Source organism: Doryrhamphus excisus, chromosome 19 (genome assembly GCF_030265055.1).
Source record: "Doryrhamphus excisus isolate RoL2022-K1 chromosome 19, RoL_Dexc_1.0, whole genome shotgun sequence".
Classification (NCBI taxonomy): domain Eukaryota; kingdom Metazoa; phylum Chordata; class Actinopteri; order Syngnathiformes; family Syngnathidae; genus Doryrhamphus; species Doryrhamphus excisus.
This window is the reverse complement of record NC_080484.1, coordinates 15,428,053-15,449,297: the sequence shown is the minus strand read 5'-3', so window position 1 is coordinate 15,449,297 and position 21,245 is coordinate 15,428,053. Positions and strand designations below refer to the sequence as shown.

General features: G+C 39.5%; 2 protein-coding genes across 6 annotated transcripts in view; both read left to right on the top strand.

Annotated features, from left to right (window-relative positions):
* The window catches only part of nin (ninein (GSK3B interacting protein)), a 36,475-nt gene extending 26,460 nt beyond the window's left edge, over positions 1–10,015 (top strand). For 4 of the 5 annotated variants that reach the window (XM_058056981.1, XM_058056982.1, XM_058056980.1 and 1 more), the window contains 7 exons: positions 1,488–1,601; positions 3,278–3,424; positions 3,510–3,635; positions 3,707–3,808; positions 5,307–5,399; positions 8,147–8,260; positions 8,354–10,015. In XM_058056981.1, the coding sequence (XP_057912964.1) occupies positions 1,488–1,601; positions 3,278–3,424; positions 3,510–3,635; positions 3,707–3,808; positions 5,307–5,399; positions 8,147–8,260; positions 8,354–8,509 (852 nt within the window). In that variant the 3' untranslated portion in view covers positions 8,510–10,015. Of the gene's footprint in view, positions 1–1,487; positions 1,602–3,277; positions 3,425–3,509; positions 3,636–3,706; positions 3,809–5,306; positions 5,400–7,272; positions 7,910–8,146; positions 8,261–8,353 lie in introns of those variants that run through there. The other variant, XM_058056983.1, reaches the window with a different exon arrangement.
* A 162-nt stretch (positions 10,016–10,177) lies between these two features.
* Positions 10,178–20,669, top strand: sav1 (salvador family WW domain containing protein 1). Its single transcript, XM_058057028.1, has 5 exons — positions 10,178–10,431; positions 12,182–12,658; positions 16,853–17,123; positions 17,244–17,399; positions 17,764–20,669. The coding sequence occupies exons 1-5, from the start codon at positions 10,338–10,340 to the stop codon at positions 17,975–17,977; spliced, it is 1,212 nt and encodes a 403-aa protein (XP_057913011.1). The 5' UTR covers positions 10,178–10,337; the 3' UTR covers positions 17,978–20,669.
* The last annotated feature ends 576 nt before the right edge of the window (positions 20,670–21,245 follow it).

Genomic DNA, 21,245 nt, shown 5'->3' with positions numbered 1-21,245 from the left:
GAGTTTGCATGTTCTCCCCGTGCATGCGTGGGTTTTCTCCGGGTACTGCGGTTTCCTCCCACATTCCAAAAACATGCTAGGTTAATTAGCGACTCCAAATTGTCCATAGGTATGAATGTGAGTGTGAATGGTTGTTTGTCTATATGTGCCCTGTGATTGGCTGGCCACCAGTCCAGGGTGTACCCCGCCTGGGATAGGCTCCAGCACCCACTGCGACCCTCGTGAGGATAAGCGGTAGAAAATTGAATGAATTAATTTATTAATGTCAGGGCTGCACGGAGATTGAGTGGTTAGCTTGCAGGCCACACCGCTAGAAGACCCGGGTTTGATTCCACACTCGGCCATGTGGGGTTTGCATGTTGTCCCCGTGCATGCGTGGATTTTCTCCGGGTACTCCGATTTCCTCCCACATTCCAAAAAAACATGCTAGGCTAATTAGCGACTCCAAATTGTCCATAGGTATGAATGTGAGTGTGAATGGTTGTTTGTCTATATGTGCCCTGTGATTGGCTGACCACCAGTCCAGGGTGTACCCCGCCTCACGCCCGAAGACAGCTGGGATAGGCTCCAGCACCCCCGCGACCCTCGTGAGGAAAAGCGGTAGAAAATGAATGAATGAATGAGTTACTTTTACTGGTAACTAGTTACTTTTGTAGTGGAGTAACTCAGTTACTTTTTTTCAAGAAGTAACTAATTATCCATAGGTATGAGTGTGATTGGCTGGTCACCAGTACCCCGCCTCTCGCCCCAAGACAGCTGGGATAGGCTCCAGCATCCCCGTGACCCTCGTTAGGATAAGCGGTAGAAAATGAATGAACTATAACTAATTACTTTTTTTAAAGTAACGTGCCCATCACTGGTCCTCACTGGGTTAGATTAGGTTAATTTGCTCTGACTGTCCGGAAGTCCTCGGGAGGTCTTGGAAGTGTGATAAATCACTCCGGCCGGGGGTGTAGTAAATGCAAAAGACCGTTTAGGCAGGGCAGCAGGAAATCCATATCTAGAAGATCTAGAAAGCTTTGTGTGCTGGTTATTGCGTGTAGCTGCTCTACAGGAGTCCACATCTCAATACAATAAGTGTGGCTGATGATGTCATAGTCCAGTTGGCACGTTGGGCCAATGATGTCATCTATCGCCACTTTGTGCCTCCCCGTTTTGTGGCTTCACTTACCTTTTTTTTTACCGAAGGATATTAATGACTCATATTTACTGATATTAATGACTAAATCATGCTGTTTCTTGTTTGATACGGTCTTGTAATTGTCAAAAATGTGCATATGTCATCAGATTTTGCATATTTGTTTGCGGAAGTGAAGCATAAAAATGCCTAGATGAAGTACAATACAGATGTATTTGACTTGATGAAGAAATTGCACCATTTTAAAATGGTCATGTGACAACACGGGCCTCCAGTTTGACGTCTGTCTCGTGCCCTGCCGCCACGTAACGTTCCACGGGACCGACCTTCTTCCTCGTCTTGTTGGCAGGTAGCGGAGGCGGACTCCATCGGGAGTCATCTCGACCACCTGACGGAGGAGAGAAAGGACGCCGACAAGGAGAGGCGGATTCTTCGTAAGCAGCTGGCCAAAGCGCAGGAGAAGGTAAATCATGTTTTCCCGCTGCATCGGGGGTGTCCAAAGTGCAGCCTGGCGCCCATTAGCGACCCGTTGCACATTCTTAAAGTGAGGTTTGACACATTCATTCATTTATTCATTTTCTACCGCTTATCCTCAATTTTTAACATGATTAGAGCCCTTTAGACATGAAATAACACCCCTATAGTCACCTTTACACTCATATTAACCAATGTAGTAGACATCGTAAGAGAAAATAAGACATAGAAAACCTGTTTATCACCTTCTAAATACACTTTTTAACATGATTAGAGCCCTCTAGACATGAAATAACACCCCTATAGTCACATGTACACTCATATTAACCAATGTAGTAGACATCATAAGAGAAAATAAGACTTAGAAAACCTGTTTACCACCTTCTAAATACACTTTTTAACATGATTAGAGCCCTCTAGACATGAAATAACACCCCTATAGTCACATGTACACTCATATTAACCAATGTAGTAGACATCATAAGAGAAAATAAGACTTAGAAAACCTGTTTACCACCTTCTAAATACACTTTTTAACATGATTAGAGCCCTCTAGACATTAAATAACACCCCTATAGTCACCTTTACACTCATATTAACCAATATAGTAGACATCATAACGGAAAATAAGACATAGAAAACCTGTTTACCACCTTCTAAATACACTTTTTAACATGATTAGAGCCCTTTAGATGTGAAATAACACCCCTATAGTCACCTTTACACTCTTATTAGCCAATATAGTAGACATCGTAAGAGAAAATAAGACATAGAAAACCTGTTTACCACCTTCTAAATACTCTTTTTAACATGATTAGAGCCCTCTAGACATGAAATAACACCCCTATAGTCACCTTTGCACTCTTATTAGCCAATATAGTAGACATCGTAAGAGAAAATAAGACATAGAAAACCTGTTTACCACCTTCTAAATACACTTTTTAACATGATTAGAGCCCTCTAGACATGAAATAACACCCCTATAGTCACCTCATCACATCGACAGCCCAAAACTCAAATTTTAGCTGGTAGTGCAATACTGGGAGAACATGCTAACTCCACACAGAGGTTTGATAGAAAAAACCAAAAAAAACAGCAAAAATAGGCAAAAAGTTTATTTTGAAAATCTAAAAAGAAAAGAAATACAGTCCAAATATTAGGGCAAGAATTCAAAATGAAAAAAAAACAGCTGTAATCGCACAAGATTGAAGTCAAAATATGAAGATTTCACAGAAATCAATTAATTCGGAGCATCCCGTCTATCCCGGTCGGGGTCACAGGGCCGGCAGCCCAAGCAGGGAGGCCCAGACTGAACTAGGAGAGCTTCTACTCCCAGTTTCTCCTGTATGACGGTGCTTTTTTTTTTTTTTTTTTTTAAGAGGTGAGTCACAAACGTTAGCGACGCTAGCATAGCGTGCGAGCTAAAGCGCTAACATTACGCTCCCATTTTAATGACCACCTCATGCTCGGTTAAGCTAGTCACTGGGGAAAAGCACAACGTTTATATGTGACTGACGGGCAGCTGCCTGAGCACACGGCTGCTTTTTAAGATGTGTAGCGAAGCCTGTATTTTTTTTTTATTTTTATTTTTAATGGTGGCCATTTTCACGGAGTGGTCTCAAATGGAGGGGGGTTATGAATTGAAGTTTTGGTTTTCCTCCCCAGGTGAAGACCACAGATGAGACCCTCCAGACCCTGGGCCATGAAAGAGCTTGCTTAAAGTCGGAGCTCCGCATGGTGCAGCAGGACCGGGACGCCCTCCTCCAGGAAGTTGCGGCGTTGCACAAGAAGCTACAGAATGCCAACAATAAGGTAAAGACTTTTCCTCACTTTGGGACCCCCGCCCCAAACAGAACCGTGTTCTAGAACAGACCTTGCATGTTGTCTTTGCGCACAGGTCCGAACGGACTCTGGCGGCATCCTGTCTCACAGACAGCAGCGACACCTGTCTGTCATCAAAGCCTTGGAGCAGGAGAACGCCTCCTTGAGGCAGGAAGTGGACACCCAGAAGTTAGTGATCAAGGTAATACGGCGGTCTTTTTCTTCAAATTGTCTTCCTGTGATCTCATCGGCCCGCCGCGTTGTTCTTGTCAGGACCTCGCTGCCAGAGAGGGACTGGCACAGGTGGAGAAGCTTCGGGAGGAAAACCAGGTCCTCAAGGACCAAGTAGAGCGATTGACTGCTCAGCTGTTAGAGGTTGGTTCTGGAAAGCGGCGCCGCCATCTCGGCTTTATGATATCGTTAACTCATTCAACCTCTTCAGTAGCGGCCATTTTAGATGGTCTTGGCTCATCTTTCAAGGAACCTAGCAAAACAAGGATTAGAATCCCGTCTTTGTTTGTTTTTACCTTTTTCCGTGTTTTATTAATCAGCAGTAGAACATAGGAAAGGAAATCAGGAAATTATCAGGTCCCGACTAAAAGGGAGAAATACCATACCTACATTATAAGCATAACTTTTTTTATTTTATTTTATTTTTTGCTTTTGTATTTTCCCAAAGTATTTATTTTAGTTATTTTGACTTTATTCCATAAATATTTTGACTTTATTATAGCAGTTTTTTTGTTTTATTATGGTGTTTTTTCCCCCAATATTTTTTCTCATAATTTTGACTTTGTTCCATAAATATTTGGACTTTATTCTCAAGACTTTTTTCCTCAACCTACTTTTCCAAAAAGTTTTTTTTTCTCATATTACAACTTAAAAAAAACAAAAAAACAAGCCAATTGTCATAATATGAATTATATTAATATTAATTGTCTAATATTTGAACTTTATGCTACTAAAATGAATAATGTTTTCTTTTTTTTCAATTTTCAAAAAAAGTATTTCTTTTTGATATTTTGACTTTATTCCATAAATATTTTGGCATTATTACAGCAGTTTTTTATAATCATGTTTTTTCCCCCCAATATTTCTTATCATAATTTTGATTTTATTCCATAAATATTTTGACTTTATTCTATTTTCCATTTGGTTTTGGTGAACATTATGTAAATAATATAAATAGATAAATAAATAAATATATTATTTATATCATATTATAAATATATAATATTTCAACTCTATGCTATTACAATAAGACTTTTTTCTTTTAATATTTTGACTTTATTAAAATTACATGTTTAATTTTAATTTTTTACAGTTTTTTTCCTCCTATATATTTCTTCTCGTAATTAAAGAATAAATAAATTCCCAAAATATTTGGACTTTATTCTCAAGACTTTTTTCCTAATCCTAATTTTCCAAAAAAAAATTCCCATATTACAACCAAAAAAATAATATTAAATTGTCTTTAATATTTGAACTTTATGCTACTAAAATGAAGAATATTTCCTTTTTTTTCTCCCAAGTAAAAGGGAGAAAACCATACATTTATTTTTCATTACATTTTTTTTTGGACACATATATCAACATATATAACCCAAACAAGGGTTGTTTTACATGAAAATAATGGATATAATATCCATATAATATCTTCCTCAGAGGAGCAGTTCCAGTGGCAGATTACTATCACTGCATTACTGCCCTACATGAGAATAAATGTTATAATATTACAAGGAACGAATAGTATTTTAATAGCACAGACTTGAAATATTCAAGAAAAATGTTATTTTTAAAAAAGTTGTGTATTCTGAGAAACGACCCCCATCTCACTCTCTTCTCTTACTTCCTGTTTTGTCGTCCCCGTCAGTCGTTCCAGGCTCATTTTGCGGGACTTCTGCCCTCGTCGCCTTGCAGGATGGCGAGAAGACACGGCCCTGAGAGCGATGCGGACGACGGGCAGGTAAGATGGAGCGTTCCGCCGCATGCGTGTCCTTGCATGTTTGTCTGTTTTTCCTTCACCTGCTGTTCACTTTCACTCACTTTCACTCATTCTCACGCCGTGATGTCATACACGAGTCAGTAGCGTCCTTTCCCGGAAGGTCTGCAATGTATGTGTGGCATTGGGGTGCGGGAGGGCGGGGCTACGTGTGTCTCATTTGCATCATTGGAAAGGGATGCTTCCTCTGGGTTTCCTGTTTGTCATCCAACAAAGAACTTTCCAGCACGGGAGCCTCGCCGGAACACCGGACGACGATAGCCGGCTCTGCGGTGTCGTGTGTGTCGTGTCCATTTCACGTTCATTGTGCGTCTTTGGGTGTGTTGTCTTTTCATCCAGCGTTCTTCAGTTGGCTCAAAGGAAGCCCCCCCCCCATCTGCCATGCTCGCTCACTTGTGCACGTGTTATCCCCTGGACTCGCTTTTGTTATTGTATATGTCATCGTAGCGCAGGGGTGTCCTAACCTTTTCCCCAACAATGGCCGCTAAGTGGAAAAACTTTTAATTTTTTTCTCTTAACAGTGGCTTTATCCTCGGAAAGTTGTGTTTTTCCATTTAACCCCCCCCCCAAGAATCCCAATATTTTTTTTTAGTTATTTTGACTTTATTCCATAAATATTTACACTTTATTACAGCATTTTTTCTGTTTATTATTGTTTTTTCCCTCAATATTTCTTCTCATAATTTTGACTTTATTTCATAAATATTTGGACTTTATTTACAGCAATTTTTCCGGTTTTTTTTGTTTATTATCGTGTTTTTTTCCCCCAATATTTCTTCTCATAATTGTGACTTTATTCCATAAGTATGAAGACTTTATTACAGCAGTTTTTTTAATTGATGATTGTGTTTTTTCCAACAATATTTCTTCTCATAATTTTGACTTTATTCCATAAGTATGAAGACTTTATTACAGCAGTTTTTTTAATTGATGATTGTGTTTTTTCCAAAAATATTTCTTCCCATAAATTTGACTTTATTCCATAAATATTTAGACTTTATTACAGCAGTTTTTCCATTTTTTTCTGTTTATTATTGTGTTTTTCCCCAATATTTCTTTTCATAATTTTGACTTTATTCCATAAATATTTAGACTTTAATACAGCAGTTTTTCCATTTTTTCTGTTTATCATATTTTTTTGACAGTATTTCTTCTCATAATTGACTTTATTCCAAGACTTTATTACAGCAGTTTTTTCCTTGTTTTACTATTGTTGATCGTGTTTTTTCCCCAATATTCCTTCTCAGAATTTTGACTTTATTCCATAAATATTAAGACTTTAATACAGCAGTTTTTCCATTTTTTCTGTTTTTTCCCCCCAATATTTCTTCTCATAAATTTGACTTTATTCCATAAATATTAAGACTTTATTACAGCAGTTTTTCCATTTTTTTCTGTTTATTATCGTGTTTTTCCCCCAATATTTTTACTCAGAATTTTGACTTAATTCCATAAATATTTGGACTTTATTCTCAATACTTTTTTGCTAAACTAATTTTCCAAAAGGTTTTGGAAAACTTTATTTAATTCTCATATTACATCTTTGAATAAATAAATAACTGTCTTTTAATATTAATAATATTAATTCCGGATTTTGCTTAATATTCCCAATTTTTTCATTGTAAAATTACAGATTTTATACAGATTTTTTTTTATTTTTAATTAATTTTTTTTTTATTTTAGCTTATCCTTATCATTTGATTAACGCTTCGGACACCCTGGATGTACTAGTTGGGTAGTCAGTGCACGTGTCCAGGTCGGAAGTGGGCGTGTCGAGGCTGGGGGGGGGGTGCGGCTTAGCGCTGTGGTGAAGTGTACGCCTGCCTTCTCTCTCCAGGGGGCGCCGGCGGAGCAGCGGACCGCCAACGCAGACGGCTACCGGCGGACGGGCGGCCTTTAACGCCATCCTCGCTCACGGACAAGGACACGCGGGGCTGAAGGTGTCATTGCACGGCACCGCCGCTAGGTGGCGGCAAAACCGCGCTTGTGTTTCTTCCCAATGGGATCATCAAGGACAAGATGGCTCTTTTTTTTTAATTGAGCGTTGTTGCCGTTTTGAGGGCGGGGAATGTCGGCGTCGTGATTGTTTCGATTTAGAAGGAAAGAAGAGCACTCACTCTGAGCCTTTTCTAACCATCACTATGTCAACACTTGTTGTTTGTCTTTTTCTTTGTTGTTTAACACCGCACATTCTCCACTTGAATGCTTTTTCTCTTTATTTTTTTCAAGCTGCTGCACAACCAAAGTGGATCCCAGTGCTTACGGGGGCTGGGGGGGGGGTATTTTGCTGGCCTGGAGTGGCCATATGTCTCTCACACTTCCTGTTTATTTCAAACCTTATTTATTATTTGTTTGTTACAACCACAACTTATTATTTATCATTATTATTATTATTATTATTTATCAGTTATTATTTTTCTGTGGATTTTTATGATTTTTATACCTATTTATATATATTTTTTATTTGATAGCATTTTTTATAGAAATGTAGCTAACTTTTGTAAATGAGAAATGACTACAAAGCAAATAAAGTGTTTGTTTTGAATTTTTATTGTTTGTTTTATAGTGATTCATGTTGGGGGGAGCGGGGGGGGGCATACTCCAATGAAATAGCTTCAGTGTAACATGAACATTATTGCCAGGAAATCTTCCAGTATTCCCGCTCGTGTTTCATCCTCAGACGGAAAATTCTGTGTGCGTCTCCTGTGCAGGACGCTCGCCAACGCAGGATGGAGCGCATGGAGGAGAGGATGAAGGAGATCGAGGTGTCGCTGCGTAATGTCAAGCTTCTTCTCCGGGAGAAGGTGGCTCAGCTCAAAGAGCAGGTCAGAACAGACAAAGACGTCAAAGTGACAAAAAGGGAAAAGTCCATTTTTTGTAATTTTTTATTTTTATTTTTTACTTTCTCTTTGGACCAGGTCCACAAGAACAGCATCGCCGACGTGCTGATCCGAGACCTGTACTCTGAAAACGGCCAGTTGCTCAAAGCCCTGGAGATGTCCAAGCAGAGACGACGGAAAATGGAGGGGACCGCCCGCCTGGCCCCCAGCGACGTCAATAAAGTCTGTGTATGAGACAAAAGTTGTGATATTACGAGCAAAAAAAGGCGTACATTTTCAACCAAAGGTAATATTCCAACAATAAACTCCAATTTATGAGGGGAAAAAAGTTGCAATATTACAAAAAGTTGGAAAGTTATGAGAAAAAAAGTTGTAAATGTGGGGGGGGGAATCATTACAAGAATAAAATTGTACATTTACAAAGAAAAAATCTCCAAATTACGAGAAAAAATCATACATTTCTAAGGAGAAATTGAAAATTTCCATGAAAAATGTTGGAAAATTACAACAAATAAAAAGTTATTCTAAAAGTTATTTATGAGAAAATGTAATATTACAAAAAAATTAATTAGAAAAAGGTTACATTACGAGATGTCGTAAATTTAGGAGAACAAAGTTGTGAATTCATGAGGAAAAAATTATAAATTTTGAAGAAGTCGTAAATATCCAAGAAAAAGTTTGGTAAATTATGAGGAAAAAAATCCCCAAAAAAAGTAATATTACAAAAAAAATTCATGAGAAAAAAAATTACATTACGAGATGTCGTAAATTTAGAACAAAGTTGTGAATTTATGAGGAAAAAATTACAATATGAGAATATCGTACATTTACGGGAAGAGTTCTAATATTAGGAAAGAGCTTGTAATATAAAGTTATATTATATTTATGAGAAAAAAGTCACCAAATTACATAAAAAGTTATGAAGGAAGAAGTATGCCAGAAATTTTTTATCTCGTGAGAAAAAAAGCCATGTTATGAGAAAAGTTCTTTTTTTTTTTGAAAATCGTACATTATGAGAGAAGTCATAAATTTATGAGAAAAAGTTGTGATATTACGAGAAAAAAAGGTTGTAATATTCTGAGAAAAAACTCATAAATTTATGAGGGGAAAAAGTTGCAATATTACAAAAAAGTTGGAGAGTTATGAGTCCTAATGTGATGAGAAAAGTTGTAAATGTAGGGGGGAAATCATTCCAAAAATAAAACTCTACATTTACAAACAAATAGTCTCAATACTATGAGAAAAAAAATTATAAATTTGTAAGAAGTCGTCAATTTCCAAGAATTTTTCATAAAAAATTATGAGAGAAAAAGTTATACATTTATGAGAAAAACTTTAATATTACAAAAAAGCAAATTCACGAGAAAAAGTTACATTATGAGAGGTCGTAAATTTAGGAGAATAAAGTTGTAAATTTATGAGGGAAAAAATGATAATATGAGAATATCGCATATTTACCGGAAGTGTTGTAATACCACGAAAGAGTTTGTAATATAAAGTTGTATATTTTTATGTGAAAAAAGTCCTAAAATTACACCAAAAGTTACGGGGGAAGAAGTATGAAAAAAGAAAAAAGTCATGTTATGAGAAAAGTTGTATATTATGAGAAAAGTCATTCATTTATGAGAAAAAGTTGTAATATTACGAGAATAAAGTTGTCACATTATGAGATTATGAGGAAGTAAATATTATTTTGACACTTGTGTGACTGTTCCCGGTTTTTTTTTTTAAGTTTGTCCTTTTTGTGCGGTTAGTTCCATGCTTTTCCAACATGAAAGACCTTTTCATAACTTTATTCCAACAGCCAGAATGTTATGCGTGTGCGCGTTCCCGACGTTTGCTGCGTCGTGCCCGGGCACACGCACGTGCGCAGATCCCAGCCTCAAGTCAGTCAGTCAGTCAGTCATCGGCTCTCCTGTTTAGCGTCAGCGGGCTAGCGGGGCTAAACGCTCCTTCCTAAGCCGAACAAATGTTGTCTCTCGGCGCTGTGCGAGAAGGAGGAGAGCGGGGCGGCATGGCGGCGACGTGTTGTTGATATTGACCGCCGACACACAGCAGAGTTATGCTCTCACGAAAGAAAAGTAAAAGCGAGTCGTCGAAGCCAGCAGAGGTACACGGCAAGTACGTCAAGAAGGAGACGTCGCCGCTACTCAGAAGTAAGCAACAGGCTGCTAGCACTTAGGCTAGTTAGCATCCTAGCCTAGCCTAGCCAGCTACTCTCCATGTTGTCTTTCTCGCTTTAATACAGCTGTTTTTTCACTTTTAACAACTTAGAAACATGCTTTGCGTCGCGTTGTGTTTCACTTTCTAAAGTTTTAAGCACAGTTTATATAGTTTCGCCGCTAGCAACAAGTGGCTAGCCCTCAGCGCTAGCTTTAAAGTTGCCCCATGTTATTATTACCCTGTGATGCTAAAACCAAACAGTGAGGTCACGTGACTACTAATGCCAATACTGTAAACGACTATTTTATTATTTACCGAAATAAATAACGTCCAATATTCTGCCAGTTGTATGAGTACATAGAATGTGTTGTTATTTGGACTTAAATGCCATCATGTTTTACAATTGCATAATAATATTCTAATAATATATTTGTTGATGCAGACGGTGGACATGACCCCATCTCTAACATTTCACCTCATGTTTTTGTATAATATTGTTTTTCATGTTTTATTATTTTTTAAAGGCCATATTATATAAGAAAAATAATACTTTTAATAATAGTTTTAAAAGAAAAATGTATTTAAGATGGCCACTTAGCACTTGTAATGAATTTAATGGCTTCACTCGATCACCTTTTTCAAAAATATGTTTGTTTATGTTTACTAGAAAACTGTCAAAATCATTATGAAAAGAAAATTGAAATAGTTGGAAAATAAAAAAAACAGTGAATGGAAAATGGAAAAAGTACTGGAATTTTAAAAGAATAAAGTGAAAATATTACCAGAAAAAATCACATTTTAATGAGAAAAATTAGACTCTTTTTAAGAAAAAAAATCTTAATATTATGAGGAAAAATAATGTCATTTAGGAACATAGAGTTGAAATATTAAATAATTGTTTTTGTAATAGGAGGAGAAAAAGTAAAATGAGGATATGGACCAAAAAAAAGCACAAATGAGGGGGGAAAAAAGGCTGGAATTTTATTACGATAAAGTAAAAGTATTAAGAGACAAAATTTGTATTTTAACGAGAAAAAAGTATTAATGTTGTTTTAGGAAAATGCATGAGTCTTATTTGTGTCTTCATTCATTTTCTTTTTTTTTTTTTCTACCCTGGACTGGTGGCCAACCAATCACAGGGCACATATAGACAAACAACCATTCACACTCACATTCATACCTATGGACAATTTGGAGTGGCTAATTAACCTAGCATGTTTTTGGAATGTGGGAGGAAACCGGAGTACCCGGAGAAAACCCACACATGCACGGGGAGAACTCCACACAGAGATGGCCGAGGGTGGAATTGAACCCTGGTCTCCTAGCTGTGAGGTCTGCGAGCTAACCACTCGACCACCGTGTGTTTTTTATTTTTATTTGTATTTTTTAATTATTTTAATTTTATTTGTGTGTTTTTTATCTCTTAATATGTCAGCTTTACTTTGTAATAGGAGTGTAAGGGTGACTATAGGGGTGTTATCTCATGTCTCGAGGGCTCTAATAATATTAGCTGCCTTTAGAAGGTCAAAAACGGGTTTTTGATGATCTAACTACCAAAATATATTACATTTTTAAATAAGGATCTTTCTCTGTGGAATTGTAATAAACCAGAGATTATTATTTTTTTAAAATTTTTATTTATTTTTATTATTATATTATTTATATATTATGTATTTTTTATTTATTTTTTAAAACTGTGTTTTGGGATCTAACTTTTTGCAATGAAAATGTATTTTCTTCCAGATCTTATGCCCTCATTCATCCGCCATGGACCCACCATTCCCAGGCGCTCTGACGTCCCCCTACCGGACATGGGACCCTCTGCATACCCCACACCCCCCAGCCGTGAGCCTGTGGCGTCCCGCAACAAGAGCTTCCTCCGGCCACCCGTGCAGAGACCCCCTCACGAGGTAGCCCGCCGCGAGAGCCACCGCTTGTCGGCGCCCCCTTACCTGCCCCGCAGTTTAGGCGAGCTTCCCCACGAGTACGCCGGCTCGTTGCAATCCTTCCTGACGGATGCGAGCCCCGTGTCGGAGAACGGAGACGCCGGGCGCTATTATTACCCCTCGGAGGCGTCATACTACGACGGCCAGCAGCAGCAGCCGAGGAGACTCCCGGAGCGTTTCCCTGACGACTATCGCTACTACGAGCTCAGTGAACACAACTTCCAAAGACTCCCGCGGCAACACACCCCCCCTGCTCCGAGCAGACCCCCCTCAGGTAAACCCCATCACATCCTGATATGCATGCTAGATGCGGAAATACGATGTAAAAAGTAAAAAAAAAAAAAAAGATGTAAAATGACATTCTACACATACGCCTTCCTTCAAAATAAGAGCGCCGTTTGCCTCATGTCTGCCTAAACAAAATAAGAGTATCATAAGCCTTTGGCCGCTAATGGCCCCTGAGCCACACTTGGAACATCCCTGTATTGTTTCTTTGGGATGAAAACAAAACCTTTAAAATATTATTTTGTTTTACATCTATTTTGTTATTTTCCATTTTTTATTTTAAAAATTTAATTGTATTTTTTAATGTAATTGATACACAGCATGTAATTATTTTCTTGGTGCCGTACAACAGTAAATGACAACAGCATTAGATTGCAATATTGCAGTACTATAACAACATAATATTGTTATTGTTATGTTTATTGAGGTAATGCGGTATATCATGGCAATGCACACACGGTCCCTGGTGGTTGTGTGCTGAAATGTGACAACATTGTTCACGCAACCTCGCTTGAAGCGCATTTTTCCGACACGTACGGGCATATCAGATAATAATAATAATAATAATAATAGTAAGCTTTATGTCACGCACGTGATGTTGAGATGTTTTGCGGCCCTGTCTAAAGATAGACCCCAAGCACATAAACAAGTCTTTTCACATCCGTTCCGGATGCTCCTTAGGCGCGTCACACATAAGTCGGTGTGAAAGGAATGCAGCGCCGCTACGCAGTGTTCGACAACAACTCCAGAACATCTTCTACTCGCGTTCGCGGCTTCAATGTGCTCTTTATGCGACTCGACATGACAAACAGCTGACTGTGCAGCCTCATGCTCATGTCTTTCTAGTCTTAACGGACGTACAGTGTCCTACAAACGTTACTGTCATGGTTTCCTCAAGCATTTTTTTATTGGTAGAAAAATTCCAATATATGGTTCGCCACAGCAAACCAATCTCCTCCATCCAACCCTGTCTTCCGCATCTGTCTCTCTCACACCAACTATGTCCAACTATGTCTCACACCAACCTCATGTCCTCCTTCACTACATCCATAAAACTCCTCTTTGGTCTTCTTCTACGCCTCCTACCTGGCAGCATCCTTCTACCAATATATTCACTATCTCTCCTCTAGACATGTCACAACCATCTCAGTCGGGCCTAAAGGACTTTATCTATAACATGAAACTATAACATGTACTCCTTCCTGATCCTATCCATCCTGGTCACTCCCAATGAGAACCTCAGCATCCTCATCTCTGCTATTTCCAGTTCGGCTTCGTGTCTTTTTCTCAGTGGCACTGTCTGTAGACCAAACAACATGGCTGGTCTCAGCACAGTTTTGTATTACATTTTTATATTTTTCAACAACAAAAAAATACCTGCTTTTCTCTGAATTATGCCTTTTACAATAACTTATATATTATTACCACTTTTTCTTTACTATTTCAACTCCGTTTCTAAAATGAAATTATTTTTTCTCATGATTTTAATATTTCCTCTGTGTTTTTTTTATTTTCCATCTTTATTCTTGGGAATTTTCTTCTCATAATTCTAACTTTATTCCCATAATATTTTGACTTGATTTTTGTACCATTATAACTTTTCCCATAACTTTGTGTTTATCATCATATTAGGACTGATTAAAAAATTGTTTAATATTTTAACTCTTATGTTCCTAAAACAACATTAATACTTTTTTAAAAATAAAATAAAAATTTTGTCTCTTAATATTTTTACTTTATCGTAATAAAATTCCAGCCTTTTTTCCCCATTTGTACTCTATTTTATTTATTATTACTATTTTACTTTTTCTCCTAATATTACAGAAAAAATATTTAATATTTCAACTCTATGTTCCTAATTGACATTATTTTTCCTCATAATATTAAGATTTTTTTCTTGAAAGAGTACTTTTTCTCATTACTATGTGATATTTCCATAATATTTCCACTTTATTCTTTTGAAATTCCAGTAGTTTTTCAATTTTCTGTCCACTGTTTTTTTTTTAATTTTCCAAGTATTTCAATTTTCTTTTCATAATTATTTTGACAGTATTCTAGTAAAGTAACTTTTTCTGGGGGGCGCCATCGTTTATGACCATGAGCGTTCACGCTGGACACATTTTTCCCCCAGCAAAGGGTAGACATGATGAGGATGATGAGTAGGTTGCGGAGGAGGCGGTGCACATTTCTGTGGCGTCTGCACACATTCCACTACTCCACTCTGCCGCTGCCAGCGGCCTCTTGCTCTTGTTGCCACTTTGTCAAACGTATCAGATTTATCTGGTGTCTTGTTTCTTTCAGTCTTTTGTCTCTTTCTCTTTCTCTTTCTCCGTGTAAACGTGATGAATTTGTACTCGCACAGCAGGAGGCTTCAGATCATTCATTGTGTGAACTTATGTGATTTTGTGGACCATCACTCTTGTCTTCTAAGATGTGGCAAATGATGCTACCAGGCAAGAAAACCTCTTTCTAAATCATTTCAATGTGTAATAATAACCTATGGTAATTAATAAGCCTTAATAAGCCATACCACACTGTGATGCAGTAGGTTAGTATGCTCTCAATGGATGAGCGATAGAAGGTGGGGGTCAGGTAGATGCCGCAGGAGATGAGGACGCCAAGGAACCCTCTCAACACACTCGCCGTTGATGTATGAGATGAGTCCGACCACTGTGGTGTCGTCGGTGAACCTGACGATGAGGTTGTTGATGTTGGGCCGGACGGCAGTCGTGGGTGTAGAGACAGTACAGGATGGGGGCTCGGCACCGGTGCTCGTGGCAAAGTCCTGGCACATGTGAGTGTGAGAGGGGGTAGTGCAAGGGTGACCAATATGGTGATAATTTGATTTGCTGCCGCTAATAAAATACTTGTTTAGGAGGCACTGGTTCATCACTTTTTGGTGTTTTTTTCTTCACAAGTTGTTGAAGAATTAGACCATGTTGGCAGGGACGCCATGATAGATGTTTTCCTAGTCAAACCATCGCTGATTGGTTGATCGTGAACAAGAACGGGTTGTGGGTAAAACGCGGACTGTTGACTATGGACCGCGGTCTAAATAAGCGATTCTGATTGGTCCATTTCAAGATTTGCAAGGATTGGTTTGCAAATTACCACCGGAATTACGCAGTCCGTGTTTTACCAACACCCAACAAGAACCGCTTTTTAAAAAAAAATGGCATGCCAAAGTGCACTTGCCCGACGGGAATATCACTGATTGGATTTACTTGCCCCAATTTTGTTTTAACTTGCCCCGGGTCATCGGTACATCGTTATTGTCGAGCCCTGGAGGAGTGTGCGGGCCTGGCTAGTGAACCAGGGTTTCTGGTTTGGTAGAACCCGGATCTACAGTCACACTACTCTACTACAGTAAACCTCGGATATATCGGACTCGGATATATCGGAAATTCGCTCACAACGGACAGATAAAAAAGAACCAATTTTTCTGTAATGCATTTCCAATAAAAATTCATTGCATATATTGTATTTTTTATAACGGATTTCGCCTATTTCGGACAAAATCTCCAGTCCCGTTCCAATGCATTTCCATTAAATTTCCCTCGCATATATCGGATGGCCGCATCGTGGCGCTCCGATTCACCGAATCGTGACAGGCCGCTATACGACGTCATTTGCAGCGTTTGCAGCGTTGCCTGCGCGTCCAGGTACATTGGAAACATAGTCAAGGAAGTGCCTTTTTATAACGGATAAAATCCGATTTACGCATATACCGGATATAAATCCGATATATGCGTAAAACGGACATTTTCCGATATACGCATATAACGGATTTCGCTTATATCGGACAAAACCAGTGGGAACAATTGAATCCGATATATCCGAGGTTTACTGTTGTATCAAAAGTAAGTTTGGAGTATCATAACCCTAAATTGATTGGACTGACAAGAGCACCAAGAGAGTTCTCTTTTTGGGAGTGGAGTGGGTTTCAGTCCATCTACAGTCCAAATATAGTTACAGTTTACCATCTTTGTATCGGTCACACTTTTATAGCAAAGCCTCCATTCCTCTCCCATCCTGCCGATCACATAATGCCTCACATTCCTCATCATTCCCAACGCGATGTTTTTCAATTCTCCCAAAACCATCAGTTCTCCCCACTGGCCTCTCGCTGGCTCCCTCGAGGTCTCCTACAAAATAAAAGAGAAATGTTTTCTCTCCTCCCCAGGCATAGGTCGAATACAGGCCAAGTCCCTGGGGAACCTCTCTAGTCTCACAGCGGAGGACATGCCCCTCCCCGCCGGCTGGACCGTGGACTGGACCATCCGTGGCAGGAAGTACTACATCGACCACAACACTAACACCACGCACTGGAGCCACCCTCTGGAAAGGGAGGGGCTCCCTCCGGGCTGGGAGAAAGTGGAGTCGGCCGAGTTTGGGGTGTACTACGTGGATCACATCAACAAGCGGGCGCAGTACCGACACCCCTGCGCTCCCAGGTATTACATTTATTTATATTATTTCATTGCTTATGGGGAAGCGGATTATGGGCGGCTGTGCGGCATTGAGCCATTATGGCCACCTACGGGACTGAAGTGGAACTGCACGTTTTGTTCTAGCGTTCCTCGCTATGACCAGCCGCCGCCTCTACCGCCTCCGGTCACCTACCAGCCGCGGCCTGCTGAGAGGAACCAGCCGGTGCTGGTCCCAGCCAACCCTTACCACACTGCCGAGATCCCAGATTGGCTGCAGGTCTACGCCCGTGCCCCCCTCAAGTGAGTACCCGGAGCTGAGTATGTAGTATTCTGTAGTATTGTCCAAGGTGTGCACCACTGGATTTTGGTAGTGCATAGCAGCGTGGGAGACATGGCTTCCTCTCGCAATCATTTCCTTCGCATTGTTTGTGTGACATTACCGCCACCCACAGGACCGGAGGGGGATGGACGCCAGTTTTTGTTGTTTTTATTCACAGCAAGCAGGTTGACGCTAAGAAGCTAAAAGGGCAGCCATCACTTACTACCAGGCACTGTTGCTCGACCTTGCCATGGTTTATAAACGCAAAGATGTCCTCCGCCGCGGTCACGAATCGTCCCGTCCAAACCAGTGACAGCGCTTCTCCACCCATCCCCCCTTCATCAGGTACGACCACATCCTGAAGTGGGAGCTCTTCCAACTAGCCGACCTGGACACGTACCAGGGCATGCTGAAGTTGCTCTTCATGAAGGAGCTGGAGCACATCGTCAAGTCGTACGAGGCGTACCGCCAGGCGCTGCTCTCCGAGGCGGAGGCTCGCAAGCAGCGGCAGCAGTGGTACGCTCAGCAGCCCAACAAGAACTTCATGGGGAACATGTGACGACTCCGCCCACCACGCTGAGTTTCCCGCAGTTTTTTTGGGGGGGGGTCGCGGTCAGGCGGGATTGCCTCTTTTACCAAATCCATCTGTGTCTTGGCTCGATCCAAATATAGCAGACAGGAAGACGCATGCTGGCTTGAGGAACCCAAAACAAAGCGGAGAACATGCCACGTGCGCTTGTGGTGCTCTTATGTATGGACTTGGACTTTTCAGTCGCGAGAGACTAGGGTGGGAAAAAAAATGTGCCTTTTTACAGTCAACCAAAAGCAACATTGTTATTTAAAAAAAAAAAAAAAATCAGCTGATATTTCCTTATTTCAGACGCGTCCTTCTTCTCCTGTGAGAGAGAACATGGCGGCTTCTTCTCCTTTTGTGGCCTTTTTTTTTTTTTAAACCCATCCCCCGCTTTCAGCTTTTGCTATTCCTCTTGTAGCCTTTCTAAGACAATCTAAGACAAATATGGACCATATTTAATTGTCAACAAGGAACGCGTCTTTATTTAATTAAAGATAAGCATCGGCCCGGCGTGCCGCCAGGCTAGCTGATGATAAGCTACCGGAACCAACCTCTTTGGAAACACCTCGGAAAAAAATTCACAAACGTCTCAAAAGCCATAAGAGAATGCTGGTTGTTGCTACCAGCAGGAAGAATTAGAAATATTTTAATATATAACTATAATATCTAAACATGCATGCAGGTTCTGCTTGTGCTCGGTGGAATTTAGTAGGATTTCATACCCAAAGTTGGATGATTGGCATTGAATTGGAAATATGCATCGTCTTCCACATATGGAGGACCAAAACTGCCAAAATAGTAAATAAATAAATAAATAAAAGTGAAAATAAAAACACAAATGAAAAAAAAAATCAAAAAATTAAATACAAAAAAAGAAATATAAATGGAAATAAAAACAAAAATAAAAAAATATATACATAAATAAATAAATAAAAGCAAAAATAAATACAAAAATAAAAAACAAGATTCAAAAATAAAAAATAAATAAAAAATAAATATATAAATAGAATTACATATCAATAAATAAATAAAAGCACTCTGCTGTCATATGTATTTATTTCATGCTGCAGACAATGTCAGCTTGAAATGCAGAAGGAAAAACTATTCAAATGAGGGGGCGGTCCTAAGTGTGTCTTGGGTTGAACTGTTCGCCTATTGGTTGATCGACATGTGAGTGCGAAAATCGACTAGGTATGCCCTGCAAACAGCCACAGCAAGAGGAAGTCACCACACCACTCTCAATGGCGGTAAATATGGCTGCAATCTCCAGGGATCTCCGTTTGCTAGCAGATATTTCGCCATTATTGTCCCGGTAAATGTATACTTTTCTCCCTGTATACTTCCTCTTGGTGTGGCCGTTTGCAGGGCATACCTAGTCGATTTTCGCACTCACATGTCGATCAACCAATAGGCGAACAGTTCAACCCAAGACACACTTAGGACCGCCCCCTCATTTGAATAGTTTTTCCTTCTGCATTTCAAGCTGACATTGTCTGCAGCATGAAATAAATACATATGAGAGCAGAGTGCTTTTATTTATTTATTGATATGTAATTCTATTTATATATTTATTTTTGTATTTATTTTTGTATTTTATTTTTAATTTTTGAATCTTGTTTTTATTTTTGTATTTATTTTAGCTTTGATTTATTTATTTATGTATATATTTTTTCATTTTTGTTTTTATTTCCACTTTTATTTATTTATTTATTATTGTGGCAGTTTTGGTCCTCCATATCCACACGGAGAGCCTGTAAACACGAACATAAACAAAACAGGAAGTGAAGGGGAGGGACCAAAGGGCTCATGACACCAAAAAAACTACCCACTTCAACATTTTTTTATACTGCTCTCACATAAACAACAATGAAATGGTGATTTCGGCACGAACCCGTACTGAGAATTTTCTGAACCACCATCAACTCGGTTATGACGTCACGACCAGAAACGCTCCAAATTTTAGTGACAGTTCATGTTTAGTCATTTTAGTCACGTCTAACATTGGCACTTACACTACAATCAGCTACAGCAGATTAAACATTAGCCGCCTAGCATGTCGGAACCAACCTGGTTACGAACGGCTCCTCCAGGGAATATTAGATACGTGATTGACTCACTGCCAACTTGGCACGCTTTTCCACTTTTTCCACCGTCTTGGGCCGTATTTCGACCGGCATTGGACAAATGTCGAAGCACCTGGAGGCGAAATGTAAACAAGCTTACTCCATCTTGTGGAGTCTTCCTGCTGTAGCTGTCATCACAATGAGCAGGCCTATGGAAAATATATACCAAAGTACACAAATTGACCCCAATGGGGACCATGACAGCTGAACCGGCGTTTCTGGGCGGGAGCTTCTGGGGTATACGGCACTGCCCCTCATTTTCAATAAACAGGAAATAAGCCTTTCAAATAAATTTTCCACAGCAAATATAATAATTTTGGTGTCCTGAGCCCTTTAAAGAAATGTTTGCTTCCTCGTCATTTCGATGGCAAATCCTACTAAAGTGTCCCAGAATGGTGTTTTGAGTAGCACACGCTGCACTCCTAAGGCTTTGTGCTTTTATTTTGTGGGGGGCCGGCGCTAAGTACGCTACAAGGGTCCCATTGGAGACGGCTTCTTTACACGCTGAAGGTTGTTTGGTAATAATAAACCTCAAGTCTGCTTTCTACTCTTAAGACATTGTTCTTCTTCATGGCTTTCGGGGGCGCTGAATGGACGGTTGGCGACTGGACGGTTTGGGTTGCCTCAACTGGCAGGCTTCACCGGGTCATGCTGAAAGACTAGATAGGACAGCTAGACTAGGGCTGTCCTATCTAGTCGTAAGTATGGAATCAATTACAACTGGACTCTTCGGGGTCTTAGTTGTTTTGCCTCTCATTTAAACAGGGTTCACCAGTTCATGCTGAAAGACCAGATAGGACAGCTAGGCTAGAGCTGTCCTATCTAGTCGTAAGTATGGAATCAATTACAACTGGACTCTTCAGGTTCTTTTAGTTGTTTTTCCTCACATTTAGACTAGATAGGAAAGCTATCTAGTTGTAAGTATAGAATCAATTACAACTGGACTCTTCAGGTTCTTTTAGTTGTTTTGCCTCTCATTTAGACTAGATAGGACAGCTCTAGCCTAGCTGTCCTATCTAGTCATAAGTATAGAATCAATTAGTTGTTTTTTAATTTTAGTTGTTTTGCCTCTCATTTAAACAGGGTTCACCAGTTCATGCTGAAAGACTAGATAGGACAGCTAGAAGAGC

Bases quoted from the DNA above. Each gene is read 5' to 3' on its own strand.
- sav1 (XM_058057028.1), top strand. From the start codon at position 10,338: ATGCTCTCACGAAAGAAAAGTAAAAGCGAGTCGTCGAAGCCAGCAGAG. The intron at 10,432-12,181 runs GTAAGCAACAGG...ATTTTCTTCCAG, and splicing joins GACGTCGCCGCTACTCAGAA to ATCTTATGCCCTCATTCATC. The intron at 17,124-17,243 runs GTATTACATTTA...GTTTTGTTCTAG, and splicing joins CGACACCCCTGCGCTCCCAG to CGTTCCTCGCTATGACCAGC.